At 43.3% G+C, this 20,342-nt stretch overlaps 2 protein-coding genes and 1 long non-coding RNA gene across 3 annotated transcripts in view; 1 reads left to right on the top strand and 2 right to left on the bottom strand.

Annotated features, from left to right (window-relative positions):
• The window catches only part of LOC117731724 (septin-7-like), a 36,421-nt gene extending 26,900 nt beyond the window's left edge, over positions 1–9,521 (bottom strand). The window contains exons 1-2 of the mRNA XM_034534056.1: positions 8,971–9,521; positions 5,989–6,088 (exon numbers count right to left, since the gene is read on the bottom strand). Of these exons, the coding sequence (XP_034389947.1) occupies positions 5,989–6,088; positions 8,971–9,009 (139 nt within the window). The 5' untranslated portion in view covers positions 9,010–9,521. The remainder of the gene's footprint in view (positions 1–5,988; positions 6,089–8,970) is intronic.
• Positions 9,522–9,700: 179 nt separating this feature from the next.
• On the top strand, positions 9,701–11,999 carry LOC117731757. The gene is made up of 2 exons (XR_004609556.1): positions 9,701–9,870; positions 11,749–11,999. It is a non-coding gene; the product is annotated as an uncharacterized LOC117731757 (long non-coding RNA).
• Positions 12,000–13,448: 1,449 nt separating this feature from the next.
• On the bottom strand, positions 13,449–17,085 carry ccl35.1 (chemokine (C-C motif) ligand 35, duplicate 1). Its single transcript, XM_034534101.1, has 3 exons — positions 16,953–17,085; positions 16,097–16,214; positions 13,449–14,081 (listed from the first exon to the last, which is right to left on the bottom strand). Exons 1-3 carry the CDS (start codon positions 17,017–17,019, stop codon positions 13,967–13,969), a joined length of 300 nt encoding a protein of 99 aa, XP_034389992.1. The 5' UTR covers positions 17,020–17,085; the 3' UTR covers positions 13,449–13,966.
• Positions 17,086–20,342: the final 3,257 nt, after the last annotated feature.

Here is a 20,342-nt window from a genome sequence, read left to right as displayed (position 1 = left end):
CCTTTTACTTCAATGTAGTAATCTATAGTGGTTTTTTTCTTCATAAAAACACAGTTCAAATGATAAATAAATTCAAATTAAATAAAAGATTGCATTTTTATGGATTTAAACTAATCTTGACATTAGTGGTGTTAATGACGTATTATAAGCTGCTTAGAGTGTAAACAGCTTATACTTCATCTCTAATATCCATGTATGTTGTTCAAATCTCATTTATTCACACCAACACTTAAATTGACCAGATTACATGTGAACAAATCATGAGAACATTATAATTTACTTTCGTACAGTCCTCATTTTCACTGAGCGGAGCCTGAACGCATCATAATGGGACTGAATGGAACCTTTGCAGATTAGCAGTGCTGCTACCATTACCAGCTCTCCTACTGTTTATTTAAATAAAGATTAGTTGTTAACATTGTCACATAATCAGAGATCAGAGACTAGAAAAACATGAATAGCATAACTTTATTTCTCACTGTGATGTTAACCTCAAACTGTGTCATTAGCCTGCGGTCACATGCACGCCGAACCGCGAGAGAGGATCCATATGGATGCACTAGTTTACCACAACGTTAGCTATTTACTTCTCCTAATCCTAAAAGTGGTGTCCATTTGTGAAGACTATCCCGCTAAGACTTAAGGCATATTCACAAAAAAGAGTGTTCCGTGTCAATCAGAGCCGTACTTTGAATGTCTCAATGCTAATGTTGCTAGTAGTAGATTGCTACATTTCAGAGACTCAAAATGGGTTTCTGGAACAAACGAGGGAGTTGCATCTGTATGATGATATGTCGTCAAGTGAATAGGCCCATCTTTTATTGTCTGGTCTCCATTTGAGACAAACACAGGACTTTCACCGAGGGAACCGGCGTTTCGTGTCCCTTGTGAAACCAGCAGTTCTGATTTGGGTACCCATCTATTTGGTACCCTGCACTTGTTAGTGAAAGTCCTACTTTGATCCACATGATGTGTTCTGGATAAGCCCCTCTGATAAGAACTTCATTCCTGGGGAAACTTGGGGAATGCTGAATGAATCGGCACGATCATCAAAAGCCAGAGAATCTTTAAAAGAACAGTTCAACGCCGACGCCATGTCCCGCATGCAACTCAAAGCTCGGCTTGCAGGGCCAGCTTCTGATCCGCTCTCCTCCTGAGTCACTTTGGGGAAAGCAGGGGCAGCGGGGCTGTTAACTACTGGCTTCGTTACACACCAGAAGCAGCACGAAGCCAGCATCGCTTCCCTTCCACCGGAGGGATCTGACTCCTCTCTGTTCTGCTCTCCACCATGGCGCTGGATCTTGCTGGTCTTTCCAGGAGTTTCTATTCAATCTGCCAGCTGGACAAAAGGGGCAGGAAGCTGCTATTTCCCCCTCAGGGAGAGGCGGATTGGGAAGAGACAGGGAGTTGGAGGAAGAAAGGCCGGAGACGAAAAACAACCAGAAGAGTGGTTTCTGGTGGCGTTCCTTTTAAGGGAGTGACCGACAGAGCAGAACAACTAGAGCTGCATCCTGGTGAGCACACGGCTCTACACGGGCAAGAAAAGCACAGACAAAAACACACAAACACTTATGAAAGGACACCACTACATGAGACTTCAGAAGCCAGTAGTGTAGCGTCTGTCATCGCAAGAATCAGGTATTTATTGGTTATTTGATCAACTTCTACAATGAGAAGCAGGTATTTATTGGTTATTTGATCAGCTTCTACAATGAGAAGCAGGTATTTATTGGTTATTTGATCAACTTCTACAATGAGAAGCAGGTATTTATTGGTTATTTGATCAGCTTCTACAATGAGAAGCAGGTATTTATTGGTTATTTGATCAACTTCTACAATGAGAAGCAGGTATTTATTGGTTATTTGATCAGCTTCTACAATGAGAAGCAGGTATTTATTGGTTATTTGATCAGCTTCTACAATGAGAAGCAGGTATTTATTGGTTATTTGATCAGCTTCTACAATGAGAAGCAGGTATTTATTGGTTATTTTATCAGCTTCTACAATGAGAAGCAGGTATTTATTGGTTATTTTATCAGCTTCTGCAATGAGAAGCAGGTAATTGTTGTTTATTTGATCAGCTTCTGCAATGAGAAGCAGGTAATTATTGTTTATTTTATCAGCTTCTGCAATGAGAAGCAGGTAATTATTGTTTATTTTATCAGCTTCTGCAATGAGAAGCAGGTAATTATTGTTTATTTTATCAGCTTCTGCAATGAGAAGCAGGTAATTGTTGTTTATTTTATCAGCTTCTGCAATGAGAAGCAGGTAATTGTTGTTTATTTTATCAGCTTCTGCAATGAAAAGCAGGTAATTGTTGTTTATTTTATCAGCTTCTGAAATGAGAAGCAGGTATTTATCATTTATTTTAATCGACCGGAAATAACCCATATTGTGAATGCCTCCTAGATTGTATTGAATCACCTCACTGATGATGCCTCCACCACTGCAGCTCTTACATCTCTTTACACACCGTTATATTCATGACCACATTCACACAGCCTGCTTCAGAGTCAAAAACACAAGTACAGCTGGATGCCATTACTATGTGTTAACCTGAAACAACTCGCCAGGAGACATATTAAAGCTCGTATTTCAGCCAGTCTGACCTTTGTTCACACACACACACACACACACACACACACACACACACACATTACACAAAGACAGTTGTACTTTACAACAGATTGGGTTCACAGTGGACTGGGTAGCGACAGCTGGAAGTGCAGGTGTGGCTGCACCCAGAGCAGTAATGAGATCCGATCGCTCGGGCCACATTGTCTTTGTACGTGAATAAAAAGACTTCTCTGCCACCCCTGCATGTTGGAATTTGAACCGGTTACCTGCATCGGCCCAGTCATCTCATACTCCACCACCTGCCCGTTCCAAAACTACCACGGAAAACAATGCGTGGCCTCCGAATAGAGCCGAGCTTTCACACTTCACCACAATGCCGAGTACAGCAGTCTGCTTATGCTCTCTTCTCAAATCAAAAAGCTCTTCTGTTTTTACTATTTATGTTTCTGTTGCGTCTTCATCACTTTGGTAAAGTCAATCTGAGTTGCTCTACATATTGATTGGACTTAAAACAGATTTTTCAGGCTGGACAAACACATACTGCTGCTTCAACTTTATAAAAAAAGGGGACATGTGCTTATTTTCAGATTCATTCATACATGATTTAATCTGAAAAATACTAAATTGTTCTCATACCGTCTTGTCTAAATATACCTGGGTTCAGGGGAGGTACCTTCTAATTAGTCTGCATGTGAGGTAGGAACATCTGAATGGCCCCTTGAAGACTTTGCATCTGATTGTAGATGTCTAAGGCCTAGACGTTCACAAAAGTTATTTAAAAACAGTAAATTCAAAACGCAGGGCCGGAGTTCATCTGCACAGCTTCTACTCTGACCAATAGCAAAATGTCTCAAATGTAGGAAGCTAGCATAGCTCGTTAGCGGTGTTGCAACATACTCTTTTATGCCTCCTCTGTTAAGAGTTCAGTAACTCTTGAAAACAAAAGTTTGTGGCTAATTAGAGCCATCTTGTTTCCTGCTAGCTAGCTCATTCCTTGCTGGCTAGCTCATTTCTTGCTGGCTAGCTCATTTCCTGCTGGTTAGCTCATTCCTTGCTGGCTAGCTCATTTCTTGCTGGCTAGCTCATTTCCTGCTGGTTAGCATACGTCAATGAACATCGTGACATTTTAGTCTTGTTTTGGATAACAAAACCCTTCGTTACTACAAAGGAACTTTGCCTCGCTCCTCTGCCGGGCCACGCTAGCAGGACCGATGGATGGGAGGGAGGACCAGCACCAGGACTGAGCAGAGCAGACTGTCAGACCTTGCTGCTGTAAAATGAGAGGTTTTCTAAAAAGGGACTCTAGTGCTCGAAAACAATACCAGTTTGGTCCAGAGGGGCCGCCAAAATCAAAGTTCCTCGTTGTAACTTTCACATATTACACTTCCTTTAAGTCATTAAATTAGCTGAATAAAAACATTATGTCTCTAGTCAACAAAAATAAATGAATAGAAGCTTTTGTGAAAAGGTTTTACTCTCAACATCTTTAGAGAGCTCTTCTTTGCCAATGACATTATATTGAGTTTAAGTTTTATTGTCATCTCATCTGTTCCATGGAAAAAAATAGACCTTGACCAATCTATTTGGTCACAGCTTTCACTTATCATAGCCGTCAGAAAGCGTTTTGTTTTAGCTCCAGCTGAGAACCTCTCTTTCTTTAAATGTGTGCACACTGCTCTGCTCCTCACATTGGTTATGTGTCCAACTTGGATCAGCTGGGGTATACGGGGCTGGGAGCCAAGGATTCTGGGAAGGGCCCATATGCAAGAGGGCCAGAAACGGCATCTAATTGATTGTGGATCCCTCTGTGGTTCTCACCCAAGCAGACACTCCTCTGTCTTGGTGTCCCTCCTGCTACTCGTCCACAGTGGCTGTTTACTAAGGAAGCCAAATAATAAAAAGGTTGGACGCCTCTTTGCGTTAATGTTTTTCTCCTTCCACTGAACTGGTCGGGGTCGCCACAAGATACATTCAGTTAGATGTATGACCTTTTAAAACATTGTAATGCTAGCTGGAACACAGTTTAAGGCCAACGCTAAAACATAAACTTCCAAAACCACAATATTTCTGAGGGAGATGAAACTTATTTCTTTCTTTATGAGTCTACAAGCACTTTTAATGGTTTAAAGGGATAGTTACATTGCTGGTCTGGCTCAGTCCAAAGCTCATAATTACACCAACCAACACCTTTAAAGCTTACCCATTAACACATTGTACTTTGTGTATAGAACCCATTTGTTGACGCTTGTGCAGTTGAATTATGATTTAAGGAACTGGGATGGATCTTTGTCTCTATTTTCCAACATTTTACAGACACAACGATAAGAGAAAATAATAAGCAGATTAATCGATAATGAAAATATGTTGCAGGCCTACTAACCCTATTAATGCATGGGTTCGAGATTTAATCTTCTGGCCAAACCCGCTTGGCTGCAATTTCTACAAACCTCCCTGGGGTTATGTCTGTGGCGAATTCCTGCTGGTTTTTTTACCTCCAATAGACTCCTGACTCTCATTAATTACATTACATTTTATTTAGCTGACGGTTTTATCCAAAGCGACTTACAATCATACACCGCAGACACAGCTAAGGGGAGCGATTCAGGGTGTCTTGCTCAAGGGCACATCGACATGGGCTAGCAGAGCCGATGATCGAACCGCCAATCCTCTGATTGAAAGACGGACCTGCTAAACACTGAGCCAGTCGCCCTAATTGATGAAGAGAAATATTATACAATATTTTATACACGCATGCACACATCTCAGTCCTCAAAATTCAAGATTCCTGACACAAAAAACATGGTTTTATCTAACGAAATACTCCGCTTCAATCCACATTCGTTGAACCTTTCAAGAAAATTAAATTAAAACGTTTTCACAGTTGCATATGCCTATTCATGTCGGTCGGGCTGATCTTTTGGGCTTGTTCATAGCTCCGGTCTGTGTCCACATAGACGGACAAACTATTGGCTTCTCCGCCTCCTATTCGTGATACGTTGAGCAACATTCTGCAACCAGATTCATTGAGACTGGAGCCAAAATCCTGCAGCCCACGTCCCAAATCAAACCACACGATGTGTTATTGTGCGTCCGGGGGCTGCAGACACAACTCCCCTGACGAAACTGTGGGAATGAAAGCTTTCCCCGTTTCTCTCCGTCACTGAGCGATGCGGTGTCCGCTCCAACAGCAGGGCCACACAGGGGGGGCCACCGCACTGCAGGAGCCGCGCTTTACACTGTCAGCTCGTACTCCCGAGCAGCCGAAGTTCGCCGTATGCCGAGCGTGCTTTGCCTCCTTTCAACCTGTGAGCCGATGACCCACATTCACACAAAAATTAAAACACCCTCCGGTAGGTGGGTGTGTATGCAGGGGCGCACAAACGCACACGAGGCAGATGTTTCTCGACTTACCTACAACCATCAACGTAAACTCAAACCCTCTTTTGACCGACTTCCGATACACCTGGTTGGGGAGATTGGCGAAGCCCACATAGCCCTCCAGGTTCCGCTGCTGAAAGGACACACACACACACACACAAACACACACACATGAATAATAAAGAATACACAAACACGCTCTCAAAGACATTTGCATCTTTACCACAGAATAAAAAGGAACAGCTCTTATTGACTCAACTCACAGCACAGAGTCTCCGTTACTATGGTGACCAATGCGCAGCAGATTTGGAGCTGCACACTGGCATACATTTTTTTTTTTTAAACTCCAATTAGTATTTCAAAGTCTTGCAGCAACAGAGCCCCATTGAAGCTGCTTTAAGGGGGATGGGTGAGGGACGAGGGGGGACACAGAGGGACGAGGATGGAAAGAGGAAATGGAGTCCATCAAATAAGTAAACAAACAGAAAAGTAAAATAGACTTTAAAGCAGAACGATCAAGTGAAATCTCACTACGTGTTGAATCGTGTCCATCCTGGTCCTCATGTGGGTCGAGGACCAGGCTCTCCAGCTGCTCCCTCCCTCTAGCGCCTCATCTCTTCAGCCCTTTCCTCCCCTCCCCATCGCTCTCTCTGTGCATCGCTGTGCTGCACACAACGCGAGGCAAACACAATTGATCGCTGGCCAGTGAGAGGCCTCTCGGTCCCCGTCATGCAGAAGAACGGCAGCGCTGCACCCGTAGGTCTGCTGAAAGACGGCTTTGAAAGCAACGCAGCGGAACCTTTGACGGACTCAAACTCACGAATGAAGACACAGAATGAACCTCGGTGGTGAACACAGGGAAGGGGGCAGACACGCCACTGTACGTCTGTGGGGTGCACCTTTGAGTCCTGATCGTTTGTTGATGTTGCATTCAATGACTGACATTAAGAGGATGCATTTATGCAATACAAGCTTTATGAAAAGGTATGTGTAAATATGCAAATAGACATTATCTTATTAAATATGTGCTAATTTGCATGTATTTCCAATCTTAACATTGGATGAAGCCAGGTTCATAATTCTTGTTTCATGTTGTTGACATATTAGAGTCAAAGATTTTTACAGAGGGGATTTTACATATCTCCATGTATGCTCTTGTTTCGGCAGCCAGCCCGTGGTCCTGGCCAGTTACACCCCACCGTCAGCCTTTGGTCTGTATGGCTGTTTTACATGGGTACTCATTAGTTATATACCAGTTATGCTATATTAAAGCCAGCTCCATAAGGCCCAGACGTCAACCCCATCCGATACCATTGAGATGAACTGGAACCGTTTCACCCTACATGAGTTGGACCTCCAGCAGTCACCGTGTCTGGGCCGCACAGTTGAGGTGTCTGGATGTCTTCTGCAAGTCTATATCAGTGTTGACTCAAACGTAACAATACTTTGAGCAATGTCTTACACAACTATAAACACAACACAGCCTGGAAGCCGTTTCCTAGCAACACAAAAATAAAATGGCTGATTTGGTTTTTGGAGGCCCAGTGGACATCAATGTTTTGGGTATAGATAATGAATATGGGACAATAACATATCTGGATAGCTAGCTAGTACACAATGTATTGACTTTAAATCTTGCTAGCATAACGTTAGTTTTCTGCTAGCACTATGCTAAATAACATTTCTTAAAAATGTTGATTCATTTCAAATGATTATGGGACAATAATGGATAGCTAGCCTTGTTGTTAAACATACTGCCACACTACATTTACTGTTTGTTAAACATACGCAGGGTTATTGACTTTGATTATTGACTGTGATTATTGACTGATTATTGCTAGTATAAGCCAAAGGGTTCTGTGAGCTGAGTGGACTAGAAATATCTAGCATCTAAGGTCCATCCTACGTACTGGAATAGTGAAAAAAGTTTTCCGTTGCATAAGCACCTTATGGGATGTTAATGATTGTTCCAGGTATTAGCCGACCCTGGATTGTTAAAAACTTAAATATTTTGTTTGCAAAATGCATGAAAAAATAAATGAATGGACTTCATTTAATTTTCTTTGGCAGGTGACAATGGTTCTAGCCTAACTCTCCTGTAGTCCTGTTGAGTGTGACTACGGACACACTGAATGTGGGAAAAGGAAACAATCTATTCGCCTCATCAATACTCTGAAGCATGCAGCGCGACAGTAGGCAGAACTACTCTGAGCGAGCCTGAAGCACTTCTCCACCATTTCTGTGTGTGTGTGTGTGTGTGTGTGTGTGTGTGTGTATATACACGTGTTACATAAGGTGCCACTTCTGATGGTCTGTCCATCCCAAAAAAGTATGCGTGTGTAGATGGGAGTCAACGCACTTGAAACATCACATTTCCATCTTAATGATAACTGTCTTCCTCATAGCCTCACCATCATATTTACTACGCTGCAATGGCACTTACCAATGACTAATGTGGTTCTTTAATAAGGAAAGTGACTTTAAGTATTGGTGAATGGAGAGAGGAAGGCTCGTCAGCCCATTACTGGTAACCCCTCCCCCAGTCCACCCTGGTGATAGTAGCTGCCTGGTTCACTGACATCATCATCATACCCCCCCCCCCCATCCCATGCACGAGGCAGCTGATGCGGAGGCCCTCTCACTGCTTCTTCAATCGGCCGTTTTAACTTCCACTTAACACATATTGAATATAAATCATGTATTAAATATAGCATCGCTTCACACAGCAGGACACATATCGGTTGAAAACGGAACCTGTGTGATTTCTTTCTCTAGTTATTTTTAGCACCGATTCTTCTCCATTTGTCTCGGTGCACATTGTGTACCCCCCCCCCCCCCCCGGTGTCATGCCGAGGAGAGTGACTGCCAGCCCCCCCAGACTGAATCACGAACGTGTACAGCACAAACACGAAGGGTGTTGTCAGAGCAGCCACTCACACACACACATGTACACGATGTAATACAGCAGTGCCCAGCAGTAGTGGGAACACGTCGGTCCAAGACGATCAGACTTACGGCGATGCCCGGAACAGCCGTCTCCGGTCGCTCGATCATCGTAGCGCGCTGTCACAACCCCGCTGGACGTCACCGAGGCAGACACCGATTAGCGTCCAGAAAAAAGACCGTACAGCCCGCTGTTCGCCGTCCACGGCGCGTCTCTAGTCGAATGAATGAGGTTCAATACATATGGCCGCTGATGGAGCACAGTGAAGTCAAAAGGCTCCGGCAACTGCTTTTCTTCACGAGGCAAACCGAGTGGCGTTTGGGACCCAAACAGACCGTGGGTCACAACCGGGGATTTCAGAATAAGACGAAATGTAGCTAGATAACAACTGTTTTAATTTCAAGGGTCAACGTTTAGCCCCCCGTTTAAATCTAGCTGTTCCACGAGCACTGAGCTGACAACTTGTCTCAAATCCGAGAGCTTCATAGTTGAGGGTTCTGCCCCTATACCTTTAAGCAACATTTAGTTTAACAACTAAACCCATGGATGTTCTAGCTGCAATGCAATAATAATATTTGTTTTCTAAAATGTGCTGGCAGCTATCATAATAGAAACTCTAGTATCATACTTCAGAAAAAGCACTCAAAGAAATGAACTCATCGCACAAAGCACAGTGCGACTCGACAACCGGAGGGCGGGGCCTGGGCTCTTATTCTGAAAGACAACGCGAGTACGTTCCGGTCTGCAGCAGTGTCTGGCGAGCTTGATTCACCCAGATCCATCTTCCAATTGGTCAGACGCGATCGTGGTCGGCCCTCTGATGACCGTGCGCGCGCGCGCGAGGCATTCATGTGCTGGAGGCGACACAGTGCTGCGTTCATGGACTGTTGTGAATAACGTCAACGAACAATTACGAACAACCGACAACGCGATAAATGCGGCTTGACATTCATTTGGCAGAGGGAGACCATGTGAGTATGGGATTAAACAGTAGGCCATCACTGGAAGTCTAAACTAACATCGAATAAATATATTCCGGGAGCATTTAGGACCATCATTGACTCAACGTTGGCTCGTGAGAGTCATAACATACAAGCATCAAATTGCTGCACATTTTGAACAATATCGAATTAAACTCATTCATTATGAAACCTGTTTTTATGTAATGGCCCGTTTTAGCTCGTACTAGTGATGAGTCAGTCGGAGGGTGTTTTATTACTTTTGCCAGTGATTTGGGTTGTTTCTAGAAATGTATTTTTTAACGGTAGGCCGACAGTGCCTATATAACATTACATTACATTTCATGTCATTTAGCTGACGCTTTTATCCAAAGCGACTTACAATAAGTGCATTAAACCATGAGTACAAACTCAGAACAACAAGAAAGTTGAGAAAGTACAATTTCTTCGAGAAAGTTAAACTACAAAGTGCTATCGGTAAGAGACATTTAAGTGCTTCTAAAGTGTTACACTACAAAGTGCTATCAGTAAGAGACATTTAAGTGCTTCTAAAGTGTTAAACTACGAAGTGCTATCGGTAAGAGACATTTAAGTGCTACTAAAGTGTTACACTACAAAGTGCTATCAGTAAGAGACATTTAAGTGCTTATAAAGTGTTACACTACAAAGTGCTATCAGTAAGAGACATTTAAGTGCTATCAAAGTGCTACTCCGGCGCTACCTTCCCTATTCAAGGTATAGTCAAAAAGATGTGTTTTTAGTTTCCAGTGGAAGATGTAGAGACTTTCTGCTGTCCTGATGTCAATGAGGAGCTCGTTCCACCAATGAGGAGCCAGGACAGCAAACAGTCGTGACTTTGTTGAGTGTTTAGCTCGAAGTGACGGAGCTACAAGCAGATTGGCAGAAGCCGAGCGAAGTGAGAAGGTGGGGTGTGAGGTTAGACCATGTCCTGGATGTGAGGGTAGACCATGTCCTGGGTGTGAGGTTAGACCATGTCCTGGGTGTGAGGGTAGACCATGTCCTGGATGTAAGGTTAGACCATGTCCTGGATGTGAGGTTAGACCATGTCCTGGGTGTGAGGTTAGACCATGTCCTGGGTGTGAGGTTAGACCATGTCCTGGGTGTAAGGTTAGACCATGTCCTGGGTGTGAGTGTAGACCATGTCCTGGATGTGAGGTTAGACCATGTCCTGGGTGTGAGGTTAGACCGTGTCCTGGATGTGAGGTTAGACCATGTCCTGGGTGTGAGGTTAGACCATGTCCTGGATGTGAGGTTAGACCATGTCCTGGATGTGAGGTTAGACCATGTCCTGGATGTGAGGTTAGACCATGTCCTGGATGTGAGGTTAGACCATGTCCTGGATGTGAGGTTAGACCATGTCCTGGATGTGAGGTTAGACCATGTCCTGGATGTGAGGTTAGACCATGTCCTGGATGTGAGGTTAGACCATGTCCTGGGTGTGAGGTTAAACCATGTCCTGGATGTGAGGTTAGACCATGTCCTGGGTGTGAGGGTAGACCATGTCCTGGATGTAAGGTTAGACCATGTCCTGGGTGTGAGGTTAGACCATGTCCTGGATGTGAGGGTAGACCATGTCCTGGGTGTGAGGTTAGACCATGTCCTGGATGTGAGGTTAGACCATGTCCTGGGTGTGAGGTTAGACCATGTCCTGGGTGTGAGGGTAGACCATGTCCTGGATGTAAGGTTAGACCATGTCCTGGATGTAGACTGGACCTGATTTGTTTGCAGCACGGTACACAAGTACCATTGTTTTGAAGCGGATATATAACATAGACTCTGATTTTGAAGGGAAAAGACAGTAGTTGTCCATGTGTTTACCAAAGTAGGACAATGTGCTCTCACGATGCTGATGCTGTTGTTGTCCTTCAGGTGTTGGTTTTCAGCCGACACCAAACAGGAGAGACTGGACTGGATGGGGAAACTCAACCAGGCGCTGCTGGACTTTAACACGTGGAACCAAGCGGAGAGTGAGCAGTGGAGCTCGTCCAGCAGTGGGAGCCTGCCAGGTCGTCAGAATATAGGCAGCACTTGTGGTTTGGTGTTGAATGTAAATTAAGATGCCTTTTATATGTAACTCTTTAAAGTGTCTCTGCTATCCAATAAATCAAAAGTGAAAAGTATACAGTCTATCAGCAACATTAGAGGCACCTCAGTGTCTCAGTAGAGCCTGATGGGAGCTTTTCTGGTTGTTTAGCCCACTAATAAATGAACAATCCTAAAGATTTGCACGTAATTGTGACCAGATCTTGAGTGGATATAAATAGTCCATTGGCGGGCTCTAGTGGCTGAGAGAGCAACTCCCACTAGAGTTAACTCTAATTCTGCAAAGAGCATTTTTGTTTTGGCAATAAATAGTTGAATTTATCCATCCTGTACTCTCCAGTACACGTTATCATATATATTAATAATATATTCACATGTATGTAAAACGTTTTTAAAAAACGGAACAAATGATGTATTTATTTTTTAAGAGAACCTTCAACCAAGACTAGTTTGGGGAACTATGGCTACAAGTGGGAACTACAGAATGATAGTTAGCCAACATCAGCTAAAATTAGCCCCCATAAGCTAATTAGCCTCCATAAGCTAACATTAGCCTTCAGAAGCTGACATTAGCCTCCATAAGCTAACATTAGCCTTCAGAAGCTGACATTAGCCTCCATAAGCTAACATTAGCCTCTAGAAGCTAACATTAGCCTCCATAAGCTTCTGGTCATCGTGGAAGACCAAACGACGCTCAGATGTTCGTATGTTGGGAGATCATGTGTTCGGTTTTGTGTGTGTGTGTGTGTGTGTGTATGTGTGTGTGTGTGTGTGTGTGTGTGTGTGTGTGTGCATCTGTCTATCTGAAAAATCTATTTTACTTCACTTTCAGTTCTGTTCTGTCACTGACTGCTGACTAATCACTCCTCTTGTGTGTAAAAACAAGCCATAGTTATTTACATGCCACATTTGGGTTTTTTTCATGGCTCAAAAACTAGCATTAGTAGAAAAGTTTGTTCTCATTTTGAAGAAGAGCATCTGCAGAGTAATCCTTTCCCGATATGTTTTGATCCACTAAAGCTAGGCACGATATGGAATAAGTAAATTCTTGTTTTTGTTTGACTTGTTTGAACGGAGGGACAATCAAGTGAGATCAAACTCTACTGAGTGCACTTCTCTTGTTGCTAAAGAGTTATTCGCGCCGCATTAAAGTTGTAATTTTTAAGAAGAAAAAGGTCATATTTCTACTTCCAAAAGTGACATAGCTTTCAAGAAACTGAGCTTTTGGGCCAGAAGGCAAACAGTAATTACTTCAGGCCCGCTGAGGTACTCCATGTCATCAGTCAGATACAGAGTCCTGCACATTGAAAGCTCACAGTTGTGTGAGAAAGCTGCTCAAGACCCTGGCCTGGACAGGGAGGATGAAAAGATCAAAGGAAAAAAACGGAATTTTACATTAAAGTTGAGGTAGAAGTTGTGATTCAAGCTAATTCGCAGGTGGCGCCTGGTCTTTCTAATTTACGTCATATACAAAAAGGGAATTAACACACGGGAAGTGTGAGGGAGAACCACAGAGAGCAACAATGTCATATTATCTCGCTTTAATTTAACAGAATCAAATCAGTATAGCACAAACGTACAGAAATCCATGTTGTACTTATCTGTACAAGTAATTCAAAACATGACTGTAAAAAGAAAAGCATCACAGCATCACTTAGGTTTATATTAAAAAACAAAACAAGAGTAAGAGCTCCAAGAGGTGCATTGTAGAAATAGTGGCATTGAGCCATAGCTTATTCTCTACTGATGACAACAAGTGGAGTTGGAGGCAGTGAAGGTAGTTTCTGTTCAGTCAATTCAAATCACAAAGCAACAGTATTTCACAGTGTTGATGGTCAGCAAAAACTACACATATTATTCCATGATACTTAAATTAAAATTAAAAAAGTTTAGAAAACTGCACGAGTAAGTCACAAAACATAACAATATTTTGTGTTTTACTAAATATTTGGCATATAGATGGACAGATAACCCCCACGCAGACCTTATGGAAACACATCTTCGCGGGGGGGGGGGGGGGGGTGGAGGCAGGTTGTCCTCATGGTTACAGGTTGGATGTCCCTCCTGGGACAGATTTGGCATCCAGGTGGCGGATGAGCTCCTTCACCCAAGCGGCTGAGGGTCTGGTGCACAGCTGACGCCCCGCAACGGTGTTCAACCTGAACACACACACAGAGCAGAGGTCAAGTCAGCAGAGGACAAGTCAGCTAAGGTCAAGTCAGCAGAGGTCAAGTCAGCAGAGGTCAAGTCAGCAGAGGACAAGTCAGCAGAGGTCAAGTCAGCTAAAGTCAAGTCAGCTAAGGTCAAGTCAGCTAAAGTCAAGTCAGCAGAGGACAAGTCAGCAGAGGTCAAGTCAGCTAAAGTCAAGTCAGCAGAGGTCAAGTCAGCTAAAGTCAAGTCAGCTAAGGTCAAGTCAGCTAAAGTCAAGTCAGCAGAGGACAAGTCAGCAGAGGTCAAGTCAGCTAAAGTCAAGTCAGCAGAGGACAAGTCAGCAGAGGTCAAGTCAGCAGAGGTCAAGTCAGCAGAGGACAAGTCAGCAGAGGTCAAGTCAGCTAAAGTCAAGTCAGCTAAGGTCAAGTCAGCTAAAGTCAAGTCAGCTAAAGTCAAGTCAGCTAAGGTCAAGTCAGCTAAAGTCAAGTCAGCAGAGGACAAGTCAGCAGAGGTCAAGTCAGCAGAGGTCAAGTCAGCAGAGGTCAAGTCAGCAGAGGTCAAGTCAGCAGAGGACAAGTCAGCAGAGGTCAAGTCAGCTAAAGTCAAGTCAGCTAAGGTCAAGTCAGCTAAAGTCAAGTCAGCAGAGGACAAGTCAGCAGAGGTCAAGTCAGCTAAGGTCAAGTCAGCTAAAGTCAAGTCAGCTAAGGTCAAGTCAGCAGAGGTCAAGTCAGCTAAGGTCAAGTCAGCTAAAGTCAAGTCAGCTAAAGTCAAGTCAGCAGAGGACAAGTCAGCAGAGGTCAAGTCAGCAGAGGACAAGTCAGCAGAGGTCAAGTCAGCTAAGGTCAAGTCAGCTAAAGTCAAGTCAGCTAAGGTCAAGTCAGCAGAGGACAAGTCAGCTAAGGTCAAGTCAGCAGAGGACAAGTCAGCTAAGGTCAAGTCAGCTAAGGTCAAGTCAGCAGAGGACAAGTCAGCAGAGGACAAGTCAGCTAAGGACAAGTCAGCTAAAGTCAAGTCAGCTAAGGTCAAGTCAGCAGAGGACAAGTCAGCAGAGGACAAGTCAGCTAAGGACAAGTCAGCTAAAGTCAAGTCAGCTAAGGACAAGTCAGCTAAAGTCAAGTCAGCTAAGGTCAAGTCAGCAGAGGTCAAGTCAGCTAAGGTCAAGTCAGCAGAGGACAAGTCAGCTAAGGTCAAGTCAGCTAAGGTCAAGTCAGCAGAGGACAAGTCAGCTAAAGTCAAGTCAGCTAAGGTCAAGTCAGCTAAGGTCAAGTCAGCTAAGGTCAAGTCAGCAGAGGACAAGTCAGCTAAGGTCAAGTCAGCAGAGGACAAGTCAGCTAAAGTCAAGTCAGCAGAGGACAAGTCAGCTAAGGTCAAGTCAGCTAAGGTCAAGTCAGCAGAGGACAAGTCAGCAGAGGACAAGTCAGCTAAGGACAAGTCAGCTAAAGTCAAGTCAGCTAAGGACAAGTCAGCTAAAGTCAAGTCAGCTAAGGTCAAGTCAGCAGAGGTCAAGTCAGCTAAGGTCAAGTCAGCAGAGGACAAGTCAGCTAAGGTCAAGTCAGCTAAGGTCAAGTCAGCAGAGGACAAGTCAGCTAAAGTCAAGTCAGCTAAGGTCAAGTCAGCTAAGGTCAAGTCAGCTAAGGTCAAGTCAGCAGAGGACAAGTCAGCTAAGGTCAAGTCAGCAGAGGACAAGTCAGCTAAAGTCAAGTCAGCAGAGGACAAGTCAGCTAAGGTCAAGTCAGCTAAGGTCAAGTCAGCAGAGGACAAGTCAGCTAAGGTCAAGTCAGCAGAGGACAAGTCAGCTAAAGTCAAGTCAGCAGAGGACAAGTCAGCTAAGGTCAAGTCAGCTAAGGTCAAGTCAGCAGAGGACAAGTCAGCTAAGGTCAAGTCAGCAGAGGTCAAGTCAGCAGAGGACAAGTCAGCAGAGGTCAAGTCAGCAGAGGACAAGTCAGCAGAGGACAAGTCAGCAGAGTCCACTTGCCGAGACCAGGACGGCGGTGGCGTTGCGTCTCCGAGGACGGGTACTTACCGGACGGCGGGCTTGGAGCACCGCTGGCTGGTCCGGATGTAGCCGACCACTTTGTCTCTGGCCACCTCGTTCTCATTGAAACGAAAGCAGCATTTCTTGGCGCCGACGCCACGCAGGCCTGAAAACACACACACACACCAATGAAGAACTCAAACACACACACACACACTCACAGGCATCACATGTTTGTAGCTTTTGTGTTCCCTAGTTTTACTACCTAGTTCCATCTGATACAGTTTTTTTGCTTTAGTTGTTGGGTTTGTCAGATGGAACATTGTCAGATTGACAAGAAGACCTGATGGATGTGTGTTACTGTTAACGGTATACTGACCACATATATAGTACACACATTGAACTAATAGATGTCACCATGAAATATCACAAGTTGATTGCTTACAATAAGACTTATCTTTTGTATTGCAATTTCTTGAAATGTTATGTTTAAATATGCAAACAAGGCATTATCTAATGGTAACTTTTGGTAAATTTAGGATAAATCTAAAGACATAAGTAGACAAAGTGGTAAAATAAACCCCTAAAGTGTCCTGTGGATGTTGGAAAAAATTGAATCAAAACTCTAAATGTGTTTTGCTCGTAGTGTCTGGAAAGTAAGCAGCAAACGAACATTTGAATGATATTTTAGGGTGGATTGCTCTTTAAGAGCAAGACTGGAACAATGTCAAAGTCCTTTAATACAACTATGGATCCAACCAGGTTCTCAACCCCCACTTTACTCATTCACTTGAATAATACAACATATTTTCTATCACCTTATCAGATTGAATCCCATCCATGACATCAAATGTACCATCAACATTTCAACGATTGATTGAATGTGCTCTTGATCCCTTCCTACCTTCAGTCAGAGTGACGGCAGCCAGCATCAGCACCAGCACGGTCAGGGCGAGACGAGCAGCAGCCATGTTCCTTCACTGAGTAGCAGGAGGTGAGTGTTGTCAGCCTGTTCTTGTCTTCTGCTGTGTGAACCTCCCACCTTTATACAGTTCAGGAGCAGTCATGGGGGGGACCCCCGATGCTCCATGGTGGAACTTCACTATGACGTGTCGGTATCTCTAGCGTTCTATAGCTTTGTCGGCGGGGGATTACCGAGAGTTTCATGTGTGGGCCGTGTTGGTGTGAAGTTCATTTCACTTCCCTAAACACGCTGACATTCACTGATTCACTGAAGCGTTAAGCGCTCTACGTGTTAAATAAAGAAGTACTTTTCGGTTGTTTCTGACCGTGGTTTCCCTGAAAATTACACATTACTTGTGACCAAGACTACTGGACTTTCTGTTCGTCACCTACACGTCACAGCTACAACTTATCTTTGAGAGCAGCTACATATATAAATAGCCATTTTGCTTGATCCTGATAAATGTCCATGAATGTAAAACAGAACAATATTCCTGTTTGTAACAACAGGTTCCCAAACCATTTCTTCCTTCCTTTCTCGATACCGAATCCAATACCTGAACCCAAACCAAAAGTTCCAAACTGATAGCAGTGTGCTAAAAACACGTTGTAATTCTCTCTCTTACATCTATTTCATATTGAGATAAGATATGTACTTTTCATCCCCAGGGAGACATTTCTTTGAAGCAGCAGCAAACATGTTTACATATATACAATACAATAAAATACAATATTATTATTAATATATATTGCTGTGAAAACATCTTCAAACATCTGGATTTTGTAAAAAAAACTGACATTACATTTGAACGCATAATGATGAAGTTATAATTTAGCCCAATAATATTTTTTACTGGATAGAGCTTGAACACATCATAATGTAACCTCAGTGCAACCTCCGTTAGCGTTAGCTGTTAGCTGTTAGCTTTGTTATTTAGCTAAGCAGGGCTGTGCTGCCCATCGGCTGCTATCAGCTAAAACTATTCTGCTGATTTTAACGCGGATTCGGAGGCATTTCCGATACTGTTGTCAGATAACACTCATGGCACTTTGTGAAATAGTCCCAAAGGGCAACCGATTGGTTTTGTGTCCAGGGACAGTTTGTTTAAGGGCCTTCAGGTTGACTTGTTTTTGAGAATACATTACGTTACCAATACCTAAGTTAGGTTTAGGAAAAACCTCCTGGCTGGGCTTGTAATAACTCTGTAGAGTTCGGTTTGGGAACACAGAACCACAACAATGTCTTGTGGTTGATGGTCATGTGTTGTTTCTGGGGTCCGTCCATCTCCCACCCTGCCCACCCTAAATGGTCTTTGCCTATATTTAATACTCCGTCTCTTGCTCTAACTGTTGTATCGACACATGGATGCGTTTAATTAATGTGCCTACCAAGAAATTGCCGTTATTTTCCTCCTGAGCAACAACAGACGAATTTGTGAGTATTTCACGAAATGCCACGATACGGGATTGTATCAGAACAACTCCATCAAGAGAGATCAATGGGTGATTGCGTGTTATTCAATACATCTTTTTATTACAAGGAAGTTCAACTTCACAGTTTGGGGATTCTCCAGGGTTTTCCCTAGGATCCCTGCACAACAATGACATCATCAACACAAGAAGAAGACTTCATTTTGATGGTGTGGTGCCAAACCTGGTGGTTTCCATTGGACTTTTTTTTTTTTAAGCTTTTCTCAAATCGGCTTTTTCTTGTCAAACTTGTGAGTTCAGGGGCTATTAAACATCCTTCATCAAATCAGAAGGAAAAAAAGATGTTCTGGTGGAACTGCTCGTGTCCACCCTGAGGCAATAACCTGTGAAGTAGGTTCACAATCACACTGGATTCCTTTTCTGTACGTAAACTAAATGATCTTTTAGCAGGGAAAAGGGCTTCCAACGAGAAGCTGCAGGTATTCATCATGTGTGGACATTGTACCATAGCAAGAGAGCTTTGTGTGAGAATTCTAGTACATCTGTATGACTTATAATAATAATAAATAGTCATGATAATCCTCTTACCACGTCTGAAGCTGTCATGTATGAAGACACCTCGCTGCAGCTGGACGTGATGATGTGAGTTTGATGTACAAAGAGACAGACATTTTGTTGTGCCTTGTATTAGAAGACACACCTGTTCACTCTATTGGACAAGAAAGCAATTATTTTTTAAGGTTGTATGACAAAATAATCTGAAGATTGTCTACATTACATGTCATTTAGCTGATGCTTTTATCCAAAGTGACTTACAATCATTCACTGTAGAACAGCTACATGGAGCAATGCAGGGTTAAGTGTCTTGCTCAAGGACACATCGACTAGGGCGGGGATTGAACCACCAACCCCCTGATTGAAATTCGGACTTACTAACCACTGACCCACAGTCGTCTACTTCACTAGCACTGGAGACGGATGAAGACCATGCGGTAGAAAGCTCAGAAAAAGCCAGTGGATGGATTATTTTGCCCAAAATAATAGATCAATTATCTTACTTCAATTACTTCAGTGTAAGATTTGTTGTTATGGTTTCAGACTCTAAAAACGCTAAAGTAAATCACATGTTGAAATGGATGAATAAGTCTCAGTTTCCTTCAAAGTAGTGAAGAAAATTCAACAATGTTCTTGAATTTTGATGGGATTTTGAAAATGTAAAATGATGTGTGGCTCACAAATGTAAATTGATTTGTGGCTCACTTGTGGGCATCAAGCAGTAAACACAACACAGACCCTCACTCACCAAAGTGAGTGCAACAGTCACAATATTGACTCTGTGTGTCTGTCTGCTGGTTGGTTCTGGGTCGCTAGGTCACAGTTCAGCTTTTTGCTGTAGCTAGAAAAGATGCTGATGAGGTTAGAGAGATCATAGACTGTACTGTCTATAATAGAAGACAGTACACTTAGAAGACAGTGGGCTTAATCACCGTGATGTCACCTATTGGTTTGTGAACTGATAAATGGACCAAAACTTACTAAATGAACATCACGCTGTATTGAAGAAGACTTGAAACTAGAGATTGAGACCAAAAACTAATGTTTACAATGTTTACTGAGGGAATAAATCAAGAGAAGTAGAGTCATTTATATAGACTTCTATACAACCAGAGGAGTCGCCCCCTGGTGGTCAGGAGAGAGAATGCAGCTTTAACACATGAAGCATAGACTTCTATACAACCAGAGGAGTCGCCCCCTGGTGGTCAGGAGAGAGAATGCAGCTTTAACACATGAAGCATAGACTTCTATACAACCAGAGGAGTCGCCCCCTGGTGGTCAGTAGAGAGAATGCTGCTTTAACACATGAAGCATATACTTCTATACAACCAGAGGAGTTGCCCCC

Source organism: Cyclopterus lumpus, chromosome 6 (assembly GCF_009769545.1).
Source record: "Cyclopterus lumpus isolate fCycLum1 chromosome 6, fCycLum1.pri, whole genome shotgun sequence".
In the NCBI taxonomy this organism is placed as follows: Eukaryota; Metazoa; Chordata; class Actinopteri; order Perciformes; family Cyclopteridae; genus Cyclopterus; species Cyclopterus lumpus.
Note: the sequence above shows the minus strand (reverse complement) of the source record. Positions and strands in the feature narration are given on the sequence as shown.

Coding starts and splice junctions, on each gene's coding strand:
- ccl35.1 (XM_034534101.1), bottom strand. CDS start 17,019: ATGGCTGCTGCTCGTCTCGCCCTGACCGTGCTGGTGCTGATGCTGGCT. Junction 16,215..16,952: donor TGCCGTCACTCTGACTGAAG/GTAGGAAGGGAT, acceptor GTGTGTTTTCAG/GCCTGCGTGGCGTCGGCGCC. Junction 14,082..16,096: donor TGCTCCAAGCCCGCCGTCCG/GTAAGTACCCGT, acceptor GTGTGTGTTCAG/GTTGAACACCGTTGCGGGGC.